This window comes from Cryptomeria japonica, chromosome 10 (assembly GCF_030272615.1).
Source record: "Cryptomeria japonica chromosome 10, Sugi_1.0, whole genome shotgun sequence".
In the NCBI taxonomy this organism is placed as follows: Eukaryota; Viridiplantae; Streptophyta; class Pinopsida; order Cupressales; family Cupressaceae; genus Cryptomeria; species Cryptomeria japonica.
The window spans coordinates 113,999,920-114,013,035 of NC_081414.1; the positions used below are offsets into that span (position 1 = coordinate 113,999,920).

The following is a 13,116-nucleotide window of genomic DNA, read 5'->3' on the forward strand; positions in this document are numbered from 1 at the left end:
TATACATATACATATATATAATATATAATATTTGACATGTGAATTAAAGTACCTTTTATTTAGGTTTATTTGTTTGTTATTTGAAATGGTTTAAGATCTTTAGTAGTTTTATGTTTTCTTTTTATATTAGTCATTGGATTCAAAATGTTGTTGATTTGAATCCACATTTAAAAATATTAAGTCTTAATTTTCCACAATTCATAAATAGTTCTTCCCATTGTTTCTACTCTGTAATAGTTTTCTATTCTTTGAACTTTCTAAATTTTTAATAATAGATCATAGAATGTGATCTGAAATATTGATAAAAAAATACACAATTAAAAAAAAAAACTTAAAATATTGGTAATTCATCTACCCAGTCATACTCTAACCAATCATACTGCAGAGAACTTCTGTAGATTCCCTCCATTCCTTGTTCCAAGCTATCGCCCGGTCTTGCTTCGATTCTGAGATTGTCCAGATAATAGTATGGCCACGAGAAAAAATCAATGTCCACAGTTTGGATTTGATTGAAATTCAATAAATTCCCTGATTCTTCAGATTCATTTTCTGTACCATGCTTAGAAGGTAGCAATGGGGACTCCACTAAATTGGGCATGAAAGGTGGAGAAAATTGATCAATATTTTGCATGGATGGAAATCCTAATTGAGCAGAACTTTTCTGAATTCCAAGGTCGATGAAACCAGAGTCATTCTCTGTCAACAGCTTCTCTTCAGATAATATACTTGAATTCTTCATATTTTTGGCACCAGGAGGGGAATTCAGGTTTTGATGATGTGAAATGCTACTGCCTCCATATCTGTTGCAGCACCTTGACAATCTAACCGCCTTTGCTTTGACAGGAGCAGATTTCAGGATATGATGATCTCCAGGAGGAGTAAGATTCAATTTTTTGTTGGGGGATGGTGGAGGCTGGTTTTGTGGAAGGCACTTCTTGCTTAGTTTTGTGTTCCAGTAGTTCTTTATTTCATTGTCTGTTCGACCATGCAGTCGTCCTGAAATCAGAGACCATCTGCATATAACATTAAACAATTTTTAAAACAGGAACATTTCATGGTTAAGTGCATTTAAGTCAAGTAGTATTGTAATACTCGACTATGATGAACTGCTTGGACTTCAAAGTTTGAGATTATAATTAGAATTTTGAATAGCTGAAGTACTCACAAAGAGAAAGGAATAACTGAAGGGCTTGTTCCATCTTTTATTCACAGAGAAAGGAATAACTGAAGGACTCATTCCATACTTTATACATTAACAAATGTACGTGTTTATAGATACAACAAACTCAACAAGTTTCAATAAGGAACTGCAGACCTATCTCTGAATCTCAGTTTCTTATTGACATTTGTTATTGGAGTGTATATTCTAAGAGTTATCTCAGCATACTAGGATTAAACAAAATAGACTTTAATCTATTTTCGGGATGATGGACACAATAGAGAGATCTCAATTGATGAGCTTAAGTTGATAAAAAACTATTTTCGACTATTAAACTGAATTACATTTAATAATTGCTGTTTCAGTTATTAGATTCATTAGAAATAATCTAAATTACGCTATTGTTTCAGTTAAGAGATTCAATAGAAATAATCTAAATTATGCTATTTTGGCTTTAATTATTTTCAGGAATGATGGATTTAATATGAAGACTCTAAAAGTTTAGATTCAATTAATTTTATATTAACACATTATTTATCAATTTATTATATATATACATTTTCTTTTATCTCTGAAACCACACCCAATGATCCATCATAAAAAAAAAATAGATAACAGTATACCTATTACCAAGGAGACCATGCAATCGAATAATGAGTTCCTCTTCATCAGCAGAAATGTTTCCACGCTTAATGTCTGGGCGAAGATAGTTCATCCATCGCAATCTACAACTCTTTCCACTTCGACTCAGACCTGAAAAACAAATTCTTTTCAATAAAATAGCTTACGATGTTGATCTTCCTCGAAATGAATGAGAATTACCTGCTTTAATGGGTATAGAACTCCATCTTCCCTCCCCATGATTTGTGATATATTCTCTCAAAATCATGTCTTCCTTGGCAGTCCAGGCCCCACGGTTGATGGCAGAATGTTTAGAACAGGAAGGAGGAGACCTACCCATTCTAATTTCTGATGCAATTCCTGTGTTGATTAGATCAAGATAAGCATGTTTATATGCTATAACAATGGTGGTCCGAAAGAAAGCTCTCCTGGCTCCACGCAAATCAAGTTCCATGTGAATCAGGCGAACTCACACAAGATTCATTTTCATTTAATATAAAAGTTTGAAAGGAATTGTGAATTTAAAAATGATTCATTAATAATGTGGACTACAAAATGATTCATCTAGAACTTACAGAGTTATCTAGAACTTTTAGATTCCATACAGACAGATTTCACACCATCATAGTACTCTTTTGTAGTTTCTATTTACTCTTCAATATTGGGAAAAAAAAATGTGATAATGCAGACCTGGTATCAAAGAGGATTACCACGCTTAAAAAGTTTAGGAAAACATAAATGACACATGGGAATACTTGAACCAAGAATATTGAGAATACAGACAAAGCAGGAAAACATAAATGACACATGGGAATACTTGAACCAAGAATATTGAGAATAAAGACAAAGCAAGAGTTTGGAAAAAAAACAATTACTTTGGAAAGCAATCATCAATAGTTATCTTTATAATGATTAGGTGGTGGATGTTAATTATATTATTTAAACATATGGGTTAATGGAGATCAACTTTAAATTATATAGTTGCAATTTAATAGGTAGTATGAAAACATAATTATGTAAATGGAAAATAATAATCAATTAAGTGGGTTCTATAATGAGTAGTTTATAAGGTACATATTTGTTGAAGGTTTAGTAAATGGAATAGTAGGTAAATGAGATTTGATTGTGGAAGTAAACCTATGGTTAAATGTATTTCCATTGAGGGAACATTTGGATTTTCTTCCATATAAGCATCATCTGAATGCAATTAGTGTTAAATGAACATTTTTTGTTTATGGGAGACGGGTCCTTGCATCTTATTACTCATAAAATATGCTTTACACATGACCCGAAAGCTTGCATGCTAGCCTTGGTTTTCATGTCGAGTAGGGTACAACCTTATGCATAACTCTTGGCATCATGTGCCATCTGTGCAGTATTATGGACCATGTCAAGATATTATATGTAAATCCTTACTTAATACGCCATTGATAAGACATTAAGAACCATGCCACACAACCAACAAGACACCCTATAGCTCTTACACAACCCTTGACATCATGTTCAATTCCCATAATGAACATTGCATGTAAATACTTCCTTCATATGCCATTGATACAACAATAAGAACCATGCCACACAACCAAAAAGACACCCTATAGCTCTTACACAACCCTTGACATCATGTTCAATTCCTAGAATGAACCTTTCACTTTATTTCCTTGTAATCTACAAATACATATATGTAACATTATTTAGCAAGTATACATACATAGGTAGGTATAGGATAGGTAGGATAAATACATAACCATACATCTCCCTTGGGAGTTGTCATGTACATAACACAAATATTAATATAAATTTATGCTCTACTTCTTAGTGCTTTTCTATTTTAATCATTTTCTTTATTTGCATTTATATGCACAAAATACATATAAATCTAAATTAAAATTGGGATGTTGATGTTGTTTGTTTTTTTCCTGATGATTGCAGATTGGTGGATTGATCTTTGGAAGATGTGTTTTGGTCCCCTCTTTCTATTGGAGTGGATCATCGTGTGTATTTTTGGTCCAAAAGGTGTATGGTATTTCAGGCCAACTTGGTTCAAGCTTTGATGATCTATCTTGCATATAAAGGATGTATGCGATTAAGTTGTATGGAGGAAAGTAAGAGGATAAGAGGAAGTATGTGATGTGAAGATAATCAAGGAAATTTAAAGCAAAGAAGAAGAGTTGTGTTCAAATGATATCAAAGTTGTTTAAGAATCTGGCAAAGCTATGAGACAAAGTGAGTGTTGATAGACGAGGTTTGAGTTGTGTGTGTTGATGTTGGTCTCTTGCTGCAGAGTTCAAGGACAACTTCATGATTATGAGATCCTTCTTTTCAAATCATTTTTGTATCTTTCCTTGTTGTAGTTAGCATCAGGTTTGCAAGTCCTCTTTTTGTAGGGTGCTAACCCTTAACAAGCCTAGGTTTGATAGCCCTTTAACAACAAGTCAAAATATCACTACTAAAAGCCTACGAAACCATCAACAACCTAGAACTTTGACTCAAGAGTGGGGAGAGATACCCAAAACATGATTCGAAAGAGTTTTTGGGGGAAGGGCTTACCTTTTCGCCTACAACAAAAACCGATCCAGGGAATACTGTTATTGGGAAGATCACGAGAAGGATCAAGCAAGGAAATACTCATAGATTTACTATCCACAACAAGAGTAGACTGTTGTTACAGAGCCATAATAGGAGTAGATTCACTAGGAGAAGATCACTGCTGCATAACCACAACAAGAGTAGATTCACTAGGAGCAGTTTTCTTTCTAGAATAGGAGCAACAGGTTGAGGAGCCTCAGGACTAGAGGAGCCCACATTAGTAACAACAAGAGGTCCAACGGGGGCCTCAATAGTAGTAAGAGGCACAACCTCCACCTAGGCGGAGTCATTAGAATCATCAAAATCAGAAGCCTTGATAGTCAAGTGATCAACCATAGCGTCCTTCCACCAAGTAGAAAAAATTTTGTGGTGAGAGAGAGAACAATCTGAAGCTAAGTAACCTATTGAAAAGTATCTCCGACAGCGAAAGGGGAGGCCCTCATAATCCAATGATTGAGTCCATGGCCTATGCCCAACCATTAGAACCACATCCCCAAGGAGGGCCATAGGAATTTCAATGTCGATTAAAATGTGGGCAAAGGTAGAATGCTCCATGGTAGCTATGGAATAATCAACTTTCAAGAAATAGCCAATAGAGTTACCAATGGCCTGATAACAAGAATGCTCCCAGAAATGAAGGAGGAGTTTAGGAAAGAAAACTCATACTAGATGCACATATAGTGGTTTGGTAAGAGGGTTAAAAGAAGCTATCTAGGGTTTGGTAAGAGAGAAAGTTAACTCTCCAAGCCTACAACTTGCCCAACACTAAGTCACAGTCATGAGAAGAAGCAAAAGAAGCAACAAAAAACCTTTAGCACAAGGGTAAAACTCAATGCTACAACCAACTAAAGGTTTCCAAAAATTACTTACCTAATGATGGAGGTCAGGGAGAGAAGGCCAAAAACTAGCAAATCTGTACACTAACCCATAGAGTTCATAAAAGACAATATTTTCAACCACATCTTGGCCACAAACCACCATAAGGGAGGTTTTGACACAAGAAAGAGGTCGAAATTTCCCTTTGGAAGGAGCAACGAATTTGTCCAAGCGAGAAATTTTTTTCCCACTAGCAATAGACTTAGCACTTGCATTAATAGGACCACCATCGATAGTAGTGGTAGCAGTGACGTCACAAGAAGTAACCACGCTACCAACACCCACAGGAGGGTCAACGATACCATCCCTATTGAATGTAATAGTAGAGGACTATTAAGCAAGAAGAGGAGAGTCATGGTATGTGGAACCAACACTAATGAGCATAATTTGCAGAGTGGAAGGTCCATTGAATGCAGATCCAGACTGGGAGGGAGGAATGAGAGTTTTCAAACTCATCAGAGCGAGAGTTAGACCTGTTGTTAAGTCTTAGTTCATTGTCAATAAATGTGTAATTTTCTGTTGAATAGTTCCAATTAGCTGTTATATGTAATGTCCCCTTTTGCTCTCTAGTTTATTTTGGGAACTGTTGGCCAACCCCGAGTCCGTTGGTTAGTTAGAGGTAGAAATTAGGGTTTCCTACTTCTAGGAGGATGTTTCGATATTTTTGGGTGGCCTGCATGTTGGAGTTTTATAGTTTTGATTCTGGATTCCTTTTGGGTTTCCAGAAAGCTTTGCATTGATGGTACATGCATAGCAAGCAATGAAGTTTGATAAAATTACTATTTTTAGTAAGTGGGGGTGAGGACAACTTTTTTTTTTGGGTTTTTCTAGGTTTTCAGAAAGCTTCACAATGGTATGACATGCAAATAAATTGGAGGACTTTTTCAGATTTACTATTTTTAGAAAGTTGCAACGACTACTCAAAATGTGGTTAAAATCACTTTGGAAAAAATTAATATTTTTAGCAGTATGCTATTTTTAGCAGGGTTTCAACAAGTCAGTTCAGATGACTATTTTCGGTAGGTCACTTTGAGTAGTTTGTCTTCTAGCTTTTTTGGAGCTTATTTTGGGCAATTCATGCTTGAGGAAAATATTTTATAAGTGAATTATTAATAAGGCTCGATAGACTCCTTAGAAGGAAATGAGTTAATTTTATGATATAATTCACTTTATTACTTTGAACACCTTAACACTCTTTATTGGTATTTTTTATTAAAGTATCACTTTCAAGACATAAGGTGGGCATCCATTTTGGAGTTTTTTTCATTTAAAGATTATAAGCTTTAAAGCGTCCAAGCCATATTTGATTTTGGCATCCCTTTTGGAGGAATATATGATTTAAAATAAAGGCAAATATTATATTTCTTTGGGCATTCAAGTTGCCATTTGACTTCATTTCATTTCATGTCAATTTGGAAGGAATTGAATTTGAATTTAAAGAGTTTCCTCTATAAATACAGGGATCTACTCCTCATTTGGGTATCCATTGCTAATATAATGAAGTGCTATCAAAATTATTCCAAACTCTTTCTTCGAGGGATGCATACCTCCTAGTGCCTTCAGTTTCATGCTTGAGAGATAGTACCTAGCTGAACCTTGTGACTATTTCTCATCTAGATGAGTAGATTCAGCTCAACGAAGATGAAGATACTTCTAGTTTTCTGAATTTTGGAGTGTGTTTTTTCAGTTTTGGAGTTTGATGGTTGCATAGAGCTGAAAGTGAAATTCATTCATAAGTCTCTGGGAGTCGAGTCGCCGCTTTTGGGTATTTTTCCTATGTCTTCCTCTGTGTTAGGAGATTCATTTGCTAAGTTGCGTGGGTTTTGGAGTTGATTTGGATTTTCTAGAGAAAATCGCTCTACTTCCCAGGCCATACCATGCTAGAGAGTGTATTGGAAAGTGTACAATGATGATTTGATCCAAGTTGTAGCAATTTGTTGATTTGGGAGTGGACGCCTTGTCTCTTGTCCCCCTTTGTATTTGATTTCACATCATTTAGAGCTCTGCATGGACGAAGTTATGAGCATTTAGGTGATTTCTAGTCTTGCTAGTTTGTATTTTCAGATTGTTGCTTTTCATATCAGACTTGGGTTATTTACTTGTTTAAGTTCTTTTCATATGTTGGATAGTTACTATTTGTTTGAGGATTGATTCCTAACATTTTGGTGTGTCCAGATATCATTTTTCTATTGTAATCTGCAAGCTAATGCTCTCATTATAACACTAAATCTAGTAGTAATGATCAATCTTTATTTAGTTGCATTTTACATTTTGTATTCCCACTAAAAAGGTGGAAGAGGATGGCCTAGCTGCCTATTTGCTATTTTTAGAAGTTGTCATAGTCCTCCGACTGAATAAGTGGTTGAGTGATCTATTTCCATGTTTGCAGTAATTGTCCCCTCGCTGGAATGTGGTAGAGTGATCTATTTTTTATAATTGTAATGATTGTCCTCCAACTAAAAAGTGGTTGAGTGATTCTACTTTAAGTTTCTCTTGCCTACTGGAAAAGTGGAAGGGGTTGGATTGCCACCCAACATTGTATTTTTAGTTTATTATTGGAGCTAATGACCCCCTATTCACCATATGCTCTCACCTTCCCACATTGGGCTCTTGGTGATCAGAAAGTGGAAGGGTTATCTTTGAATAGTATTGTGATTATATTTCCTAAACTTATGGGTGCTTTGTGGTGTTTGGAAATGAGAAAAATGGGAAAAAACTAAGGGGGACATTTCATTATATCTTTTAGCATAATAATAAGAATGTTGTCAAGTTTGTTGTATCTATAAATATATAGATCTGTTAATGAATAAAGGATAGAACGAGTCCTTCAGTTATTCCTTTTTGTATGAATAGAGGATGGAACAAGCCCTTCAATTATTCCTTTCTCTATGTGAGTACTTAAGCTATTCAAAATTATAATTATAATCTTTGACTTCAAATTCCAAGTAGTTCATCATAAACAACTATTATAATATGATAAGTAGAAGGTGTTTTCCTCTATGTGTTAAGGTATGATATTACTATCAAGATTCAATTGTGTGGTTTCTGAGTCAAACACATTAATTCATATTTTATGAGAAATGATTCACAAAGGTCCATCTCTCATGAAAATGAATGATCCATTTAGAAATCATTGCTCACAGACTTCCCTAAGATCACCTATCACAATACTACTCAACTTAAATGCACTTAACCATAAAAAATTCCTAATATAACACATTGTTTAATGTTATATGCAGATGGCCTCTGATTGCAAGATGACTGCCTAGTCGAACATATAAAGAAATAAAGAACTGCTGGAACACAAAACTAAGGAAGAAGTGCCTTCCACAAATCAACCTCCACCATCCCTCAAACAAAATATCGAATCTTTCTCATTCTGGAGATCATCATATCTTGAAATCTACTCTTGTCAAAGCAAAGGCAGTTAAATTATCAAGGTGCTGCAATAAAAATGGGGTAACTAGCATTTTAGATCACCAAGACTTGAATGCCCTTGTTAGTGCCAAAAATATGAAGAATTCCAAAGTGTTATCTGAAGAGAAGTTGTTTCTAGACAATGACTCTAGTGTCATCGACCTTGGAATTTAGAAAAAGTTTTGCTCAATTGGGATTGCCATCAAGCAAAATATTGATCAATTTTCTCCACTTTTCATGCCCAATTTTGCCGAGTCCCCATTGATACCTTTTAAGCATGGTATAGAAAATGAATTTGAAGTATCAGGGAGTTTATTGAATTTCAATCAAATGCAAACTGTGGATATGTATTTTCTCTCATGGCCATACTATTATTTGGAAAATCTTAGAATTGGATCAAGGGCTTGTAATATATTGGAACAAGGAATGAAGGGAATCTACAAAAGTTCTCAAAAGTATGATTGGTTAGATGAATTACAATATATTTAGATCTGGTTATTAATTTGGGATTTGGTTGTGTATTTTTCATTAACAGTGTATATAACATTCTGTGATTCATTATCAAGATTTTAGAGAGATTAAAGAGTAGGAAATTATAATAGAATATAATAACAAGAATTATTATGAATTGTGCAAAACTGATAGGCCTAATAATTTTAGATGTTGATTCAAGTTAACAACTATTTGAATTAGATGATTAGAATAAAAAGAAGTCACAAACTTGAAGGTTGTGGTATATTTCATAGCAGGTTGTGATATTATATGTTAAACCTATCTTTGGGTCTAGATATGATTTGTGAAAGGTTATTTGATATGTTACGAGTGTCACTGTAATGTCTGGAGATCTGGATAAGTGTAATTTGCATTGGACAGTTTGTTTTGATCGATAATTGTCTATATTGGTGCATTGCGTGTTGGGATGTTGAAGTTTTTATTTTGGTGATTGTGGATTGGTGGATTGATCTTTGGAAGATTTTTTTTGGTCCGCTCTTTCTCTTGAGTGGATCAACGTTTGTATTTTTGGTTCAAAAGGTGTATTGTATTTTAGGCTGACTTGGTTAAAGATTTGATGATCTATCTTCCATATAAAGGATGTATGCGATTAAGTTGTATGGAGGAAAGTAAGAGGAAGTATGTGATGTGCAGATAATTAATGAAATTTAGAGCAAAGAAGAATAATTGTGTTCGAATGATATGAAAACTATTTAAGAATGTGATAGAGGTATGAGACAAAGTGTTGACAAATAAGGTCTGAGTTGTGTGTGTTAATGTTGTTTGCTTGATGCAGAGTTCAAGGACACCTTCATGATCAAGAGATATTTTTATTCAAATCATTTTTGTATCTTGCCTTGTTGTAGTTAGCATTAGGCTCACACATCCTCTTTTTGTATCTTTCCCCAAGAGTAGTTAGCCTTGGTTTGCAAGTCCATAGTAGTGAGCTCATTCATTTTAATTAGATAAAGATAGTGGATATATTTTGTGGGAAAGTACTCACCATGGTTTTTCCTTGTTTGGGTTTTCCACATAGAAAATCTTGGTGTTCATGTGTTGTTGATTAATTGTTTATGTGCTGCATTATTTTTTGTTCAAGACTGGTATTTCAGCCCCCTCGGTCTTCCCTTAGGTTCAACAGAACCTCCATTTCTACCTTGGAATTTCAACATATCAAATTAATACAAGATCTCATTGAGGACAAACTCACAATAGATTTTCCTCAAAAAAAATTGTAGTACCTCATTGGTATTGCATGGAGCATGATAAGAAACCATCCACCTCCTATCCCAAAAGTGATTCCTTATCTCTTAGTGGTTGCACCAATGGGTAGGGAGCCTCTTGCACAAAACATGTATGAATGTATTACTTTGTGGGTCAATGAATAATGCACACAAGTTATATTTGAATATTTGTTGTCATACTTAATCATAGGATAACTTATCCATATAAAATTGCCTTTGTTTTTCCCTCTTGTTTGGAAAAGAGTTGATTTGGCCACTTATGAATATTATGAGAGACAATCGATTGTAGTGAATTGGTGAGGAAAGACCTATGAGAGTTTGTTGTTGATGGATCTCTCAACCTTCCAATTTCTTTCCTCAAGTTCTTTATTGGTGTTTTCTATTTGACCTAATATATTTTCTTGAGTCCCTATTTGATGTCAAGGCATTGTTGGAGGGTTTGTTGTGGTTGATCTTTAGTGGGGTTTTGATGAATAAGTGAATGCGGGTTTTGATCAACTACTAGTGCATTCTCAACTCCTAGAAATTAAACAAAATACACTAAAACACTAATTAAATTTATCTATTCAATAAAAAATTACATTAAAAAGCTAAAAATAATTACCTATTTGACCTCGACAATGTCGTGGTCGCATTTTGATAGATAAATAATGATTAAAAGGCTATTTCATAATGCAAGCACACTCTTAAAGAGTTGTAGATTGTAAGATTTTATTAATAGGCCAAGTTGAAACAAACTCAACCTTAAGTGTTTTTATTTAAACATACCATAATATGACTGAGTTATTATATGCTCATGTCATAATGCGCTTTCGTTATGTTTACTAGGGGACCAAATGACCACTCTTTGGTCTCTAATCTTTTTTCACTTACCTTGAAGTTTGAAATAATACTCTTTTTAAATGTACGCTACATTAATACCTTATTATTAGTATATGCACTTAATATTCCTCTTAACTTTCCATAATATTGTCTTGTACACAATACATTAAAATTTCCAATACTTTATTATTTTAAAAACATTCATTTACCTCAAACAACTTGAATGCTCGAAACAGGTGAAGCTCCTCACCTAATCAAATTACGAATAATTATTTTTTAAATATTTTAATTAAAATTTTCACATGCTAGCATAAAAACATATACTTTTAGAACTAAAAGTCTTAGCGTGCTGACAACACATACTAAAAATTATATACTCTATGAAAAATTTTACTAGGAGTAAAAGGTACCATGAGTGTGCCCATTGATGGTAATCTATAAAAAGAAGGAAATAATGGATACCTGTATGGTTCCCATCTATAAGGATTGATGAAGTATCCATATACAAACAAACAAACTTCTCATAACTAGAAAATGAGAAAACCTCACGGAGAGAAACTCCTCTTCAAAAGAGAGAAAAAAGAAATAAAAATGTATATGTGATAAAAGAATGTAGGCCTCAACATGCCCCCTGAAGTACTACTTTGATCACATAAATACAATCAAAATTTATCTCATAAGAGATAAAAGAAGAGATAATGAATCCCTCCCATAAGGAAGTAGCTTCTCAACAAAAAAATAAATGCTCAAAGAAGAATATTGAAGATGATCCAAAATCAACAAATATTGTCCCTTCCTTTAGGAGGAAGTAAATACAATGATAAATATAGAAGAAACTCCCAAAAGAGATAAGGTCTCATGATGTGTGCTCCAAAAAATTGCTCAAACATCCACATATTTGAATCAAAAGATGTCATATTATTAGATGAAATAAATCCAATAAAGTATGAAGATCCCTATATAAAAACCTCTAAAGACAACAAAAAATTGATAACACATATGTTATAGTTTTCATAAAAGAGGAAGTGAATATCATAAATCATGTCCCTAATATCTACAATGTGTGACTCAATGAATAACTCTATAATATCTAGCAAGAAGTCATCTCACAAAGCTAAAATTGAAAGACAACAAACAACCTACTAAACTAAACCTATCTTTAAAGATGTGGAATGTGAAGAAGATGGAAGTTCAACACAATTATCATGATGGAAGTACATATGTGTTCAAATGACCAAAATACTCCTCTATTAAGTCCATTGCAGATATCATAAGCTTATCTGAAGAAAATTTTTAGAAATCATATAATCAAGATGTATAATAAACTATACCGACTATAATAATCTCTCTACTATGTATGTAATTGATAATACCGAAATAAAATGTGAATTCAATAATATTCTCTATGCTATTGTGTACAATATGATAGATAAAAAAGAGATTAGAAAATAATGAAAAAACACAAAGTACATCATAAAATGTGTTACCATCAATATCGATATCAATAATCCCTTCCCACTAAAACTCATATAAGTATTGTTCCCCATTAGTAAGTGTGGTAATGTGCAGGGCTCATATGAATAGAACGTACTCGAAGGTGAAGCTATGTGATTTGTGGCTTCTAAATCAAGAGGAGATTACTTGAACTAAAGACTAGTGGATGATAGTGCACCGAATTTCATCTTGTATTCTCTACTTTCCATGCATGTTGATCCTGATTGTGTAGGTCTTGATGTGGAAGAAGATAATGTACCAAATGACATAATATGTTTCTTCCATAGATTGTGTTTCAGTTCATCGATCTATTTTGTAACGCAATGATGCTCACCATATCCTCACCATATCCTCACTTTTTCAATATTGGTAAATTTGTTTGTATGTATATGGCCACTCCTT

General features: G+C 33.8%; 1 protein-coding gene across 1 annotated transcript; it reads right to left on the bottom strand.

Annotated features, from left to right (window-relative positions):
* Positions 1 to 331: 331 nt before the first annotated feature.
* Positions 332 to 2,234, bottom strand: LOC131072512 (transcription factor MYB1-like). Its single transcript, XM_058008683.2, has 3 exons — positions 1,982 to 2,234; positions 1,783 to 1,912; positions 332 to 1,013 (listed from the first exon to the last, which is right to left on the bottom strand). The coding sequence occupies exons 1-3, from the start codon at positions 2,232 to 2,234 to the stop codon at positions 332 to 334; spliced, it is 1,065 nt and encodes a 354-aa protein (XP_057864666.2).
* Between the last annotated feature and the right edge of the window lie 10,882 nt (positions 2,235 to 13,116).

Coding starts and splice junctions, on each gene's coding strand:
- LOC131072512 (XM_058008683.2), bottom strand. CDS start 2,234: ATGGAACTTGATTTGCGTGGAGCCAGGAGAGCTTTCTTTCGGACCACC. Junction 1,913..1,981: donor TTCTATACCCATTAAAGCAG/GTAATTCTCATT, acceptor TTTGTTTTTCAG/GTCTGAGTCGAAGTGGAAAG. Junction 1,014..1,782: donor CATGGTCTCCTTGGTAATAG/GTATACTGTTAT, acceptor TGTTATATGCAG/ATGGTCTCTGATTTCAGGAC.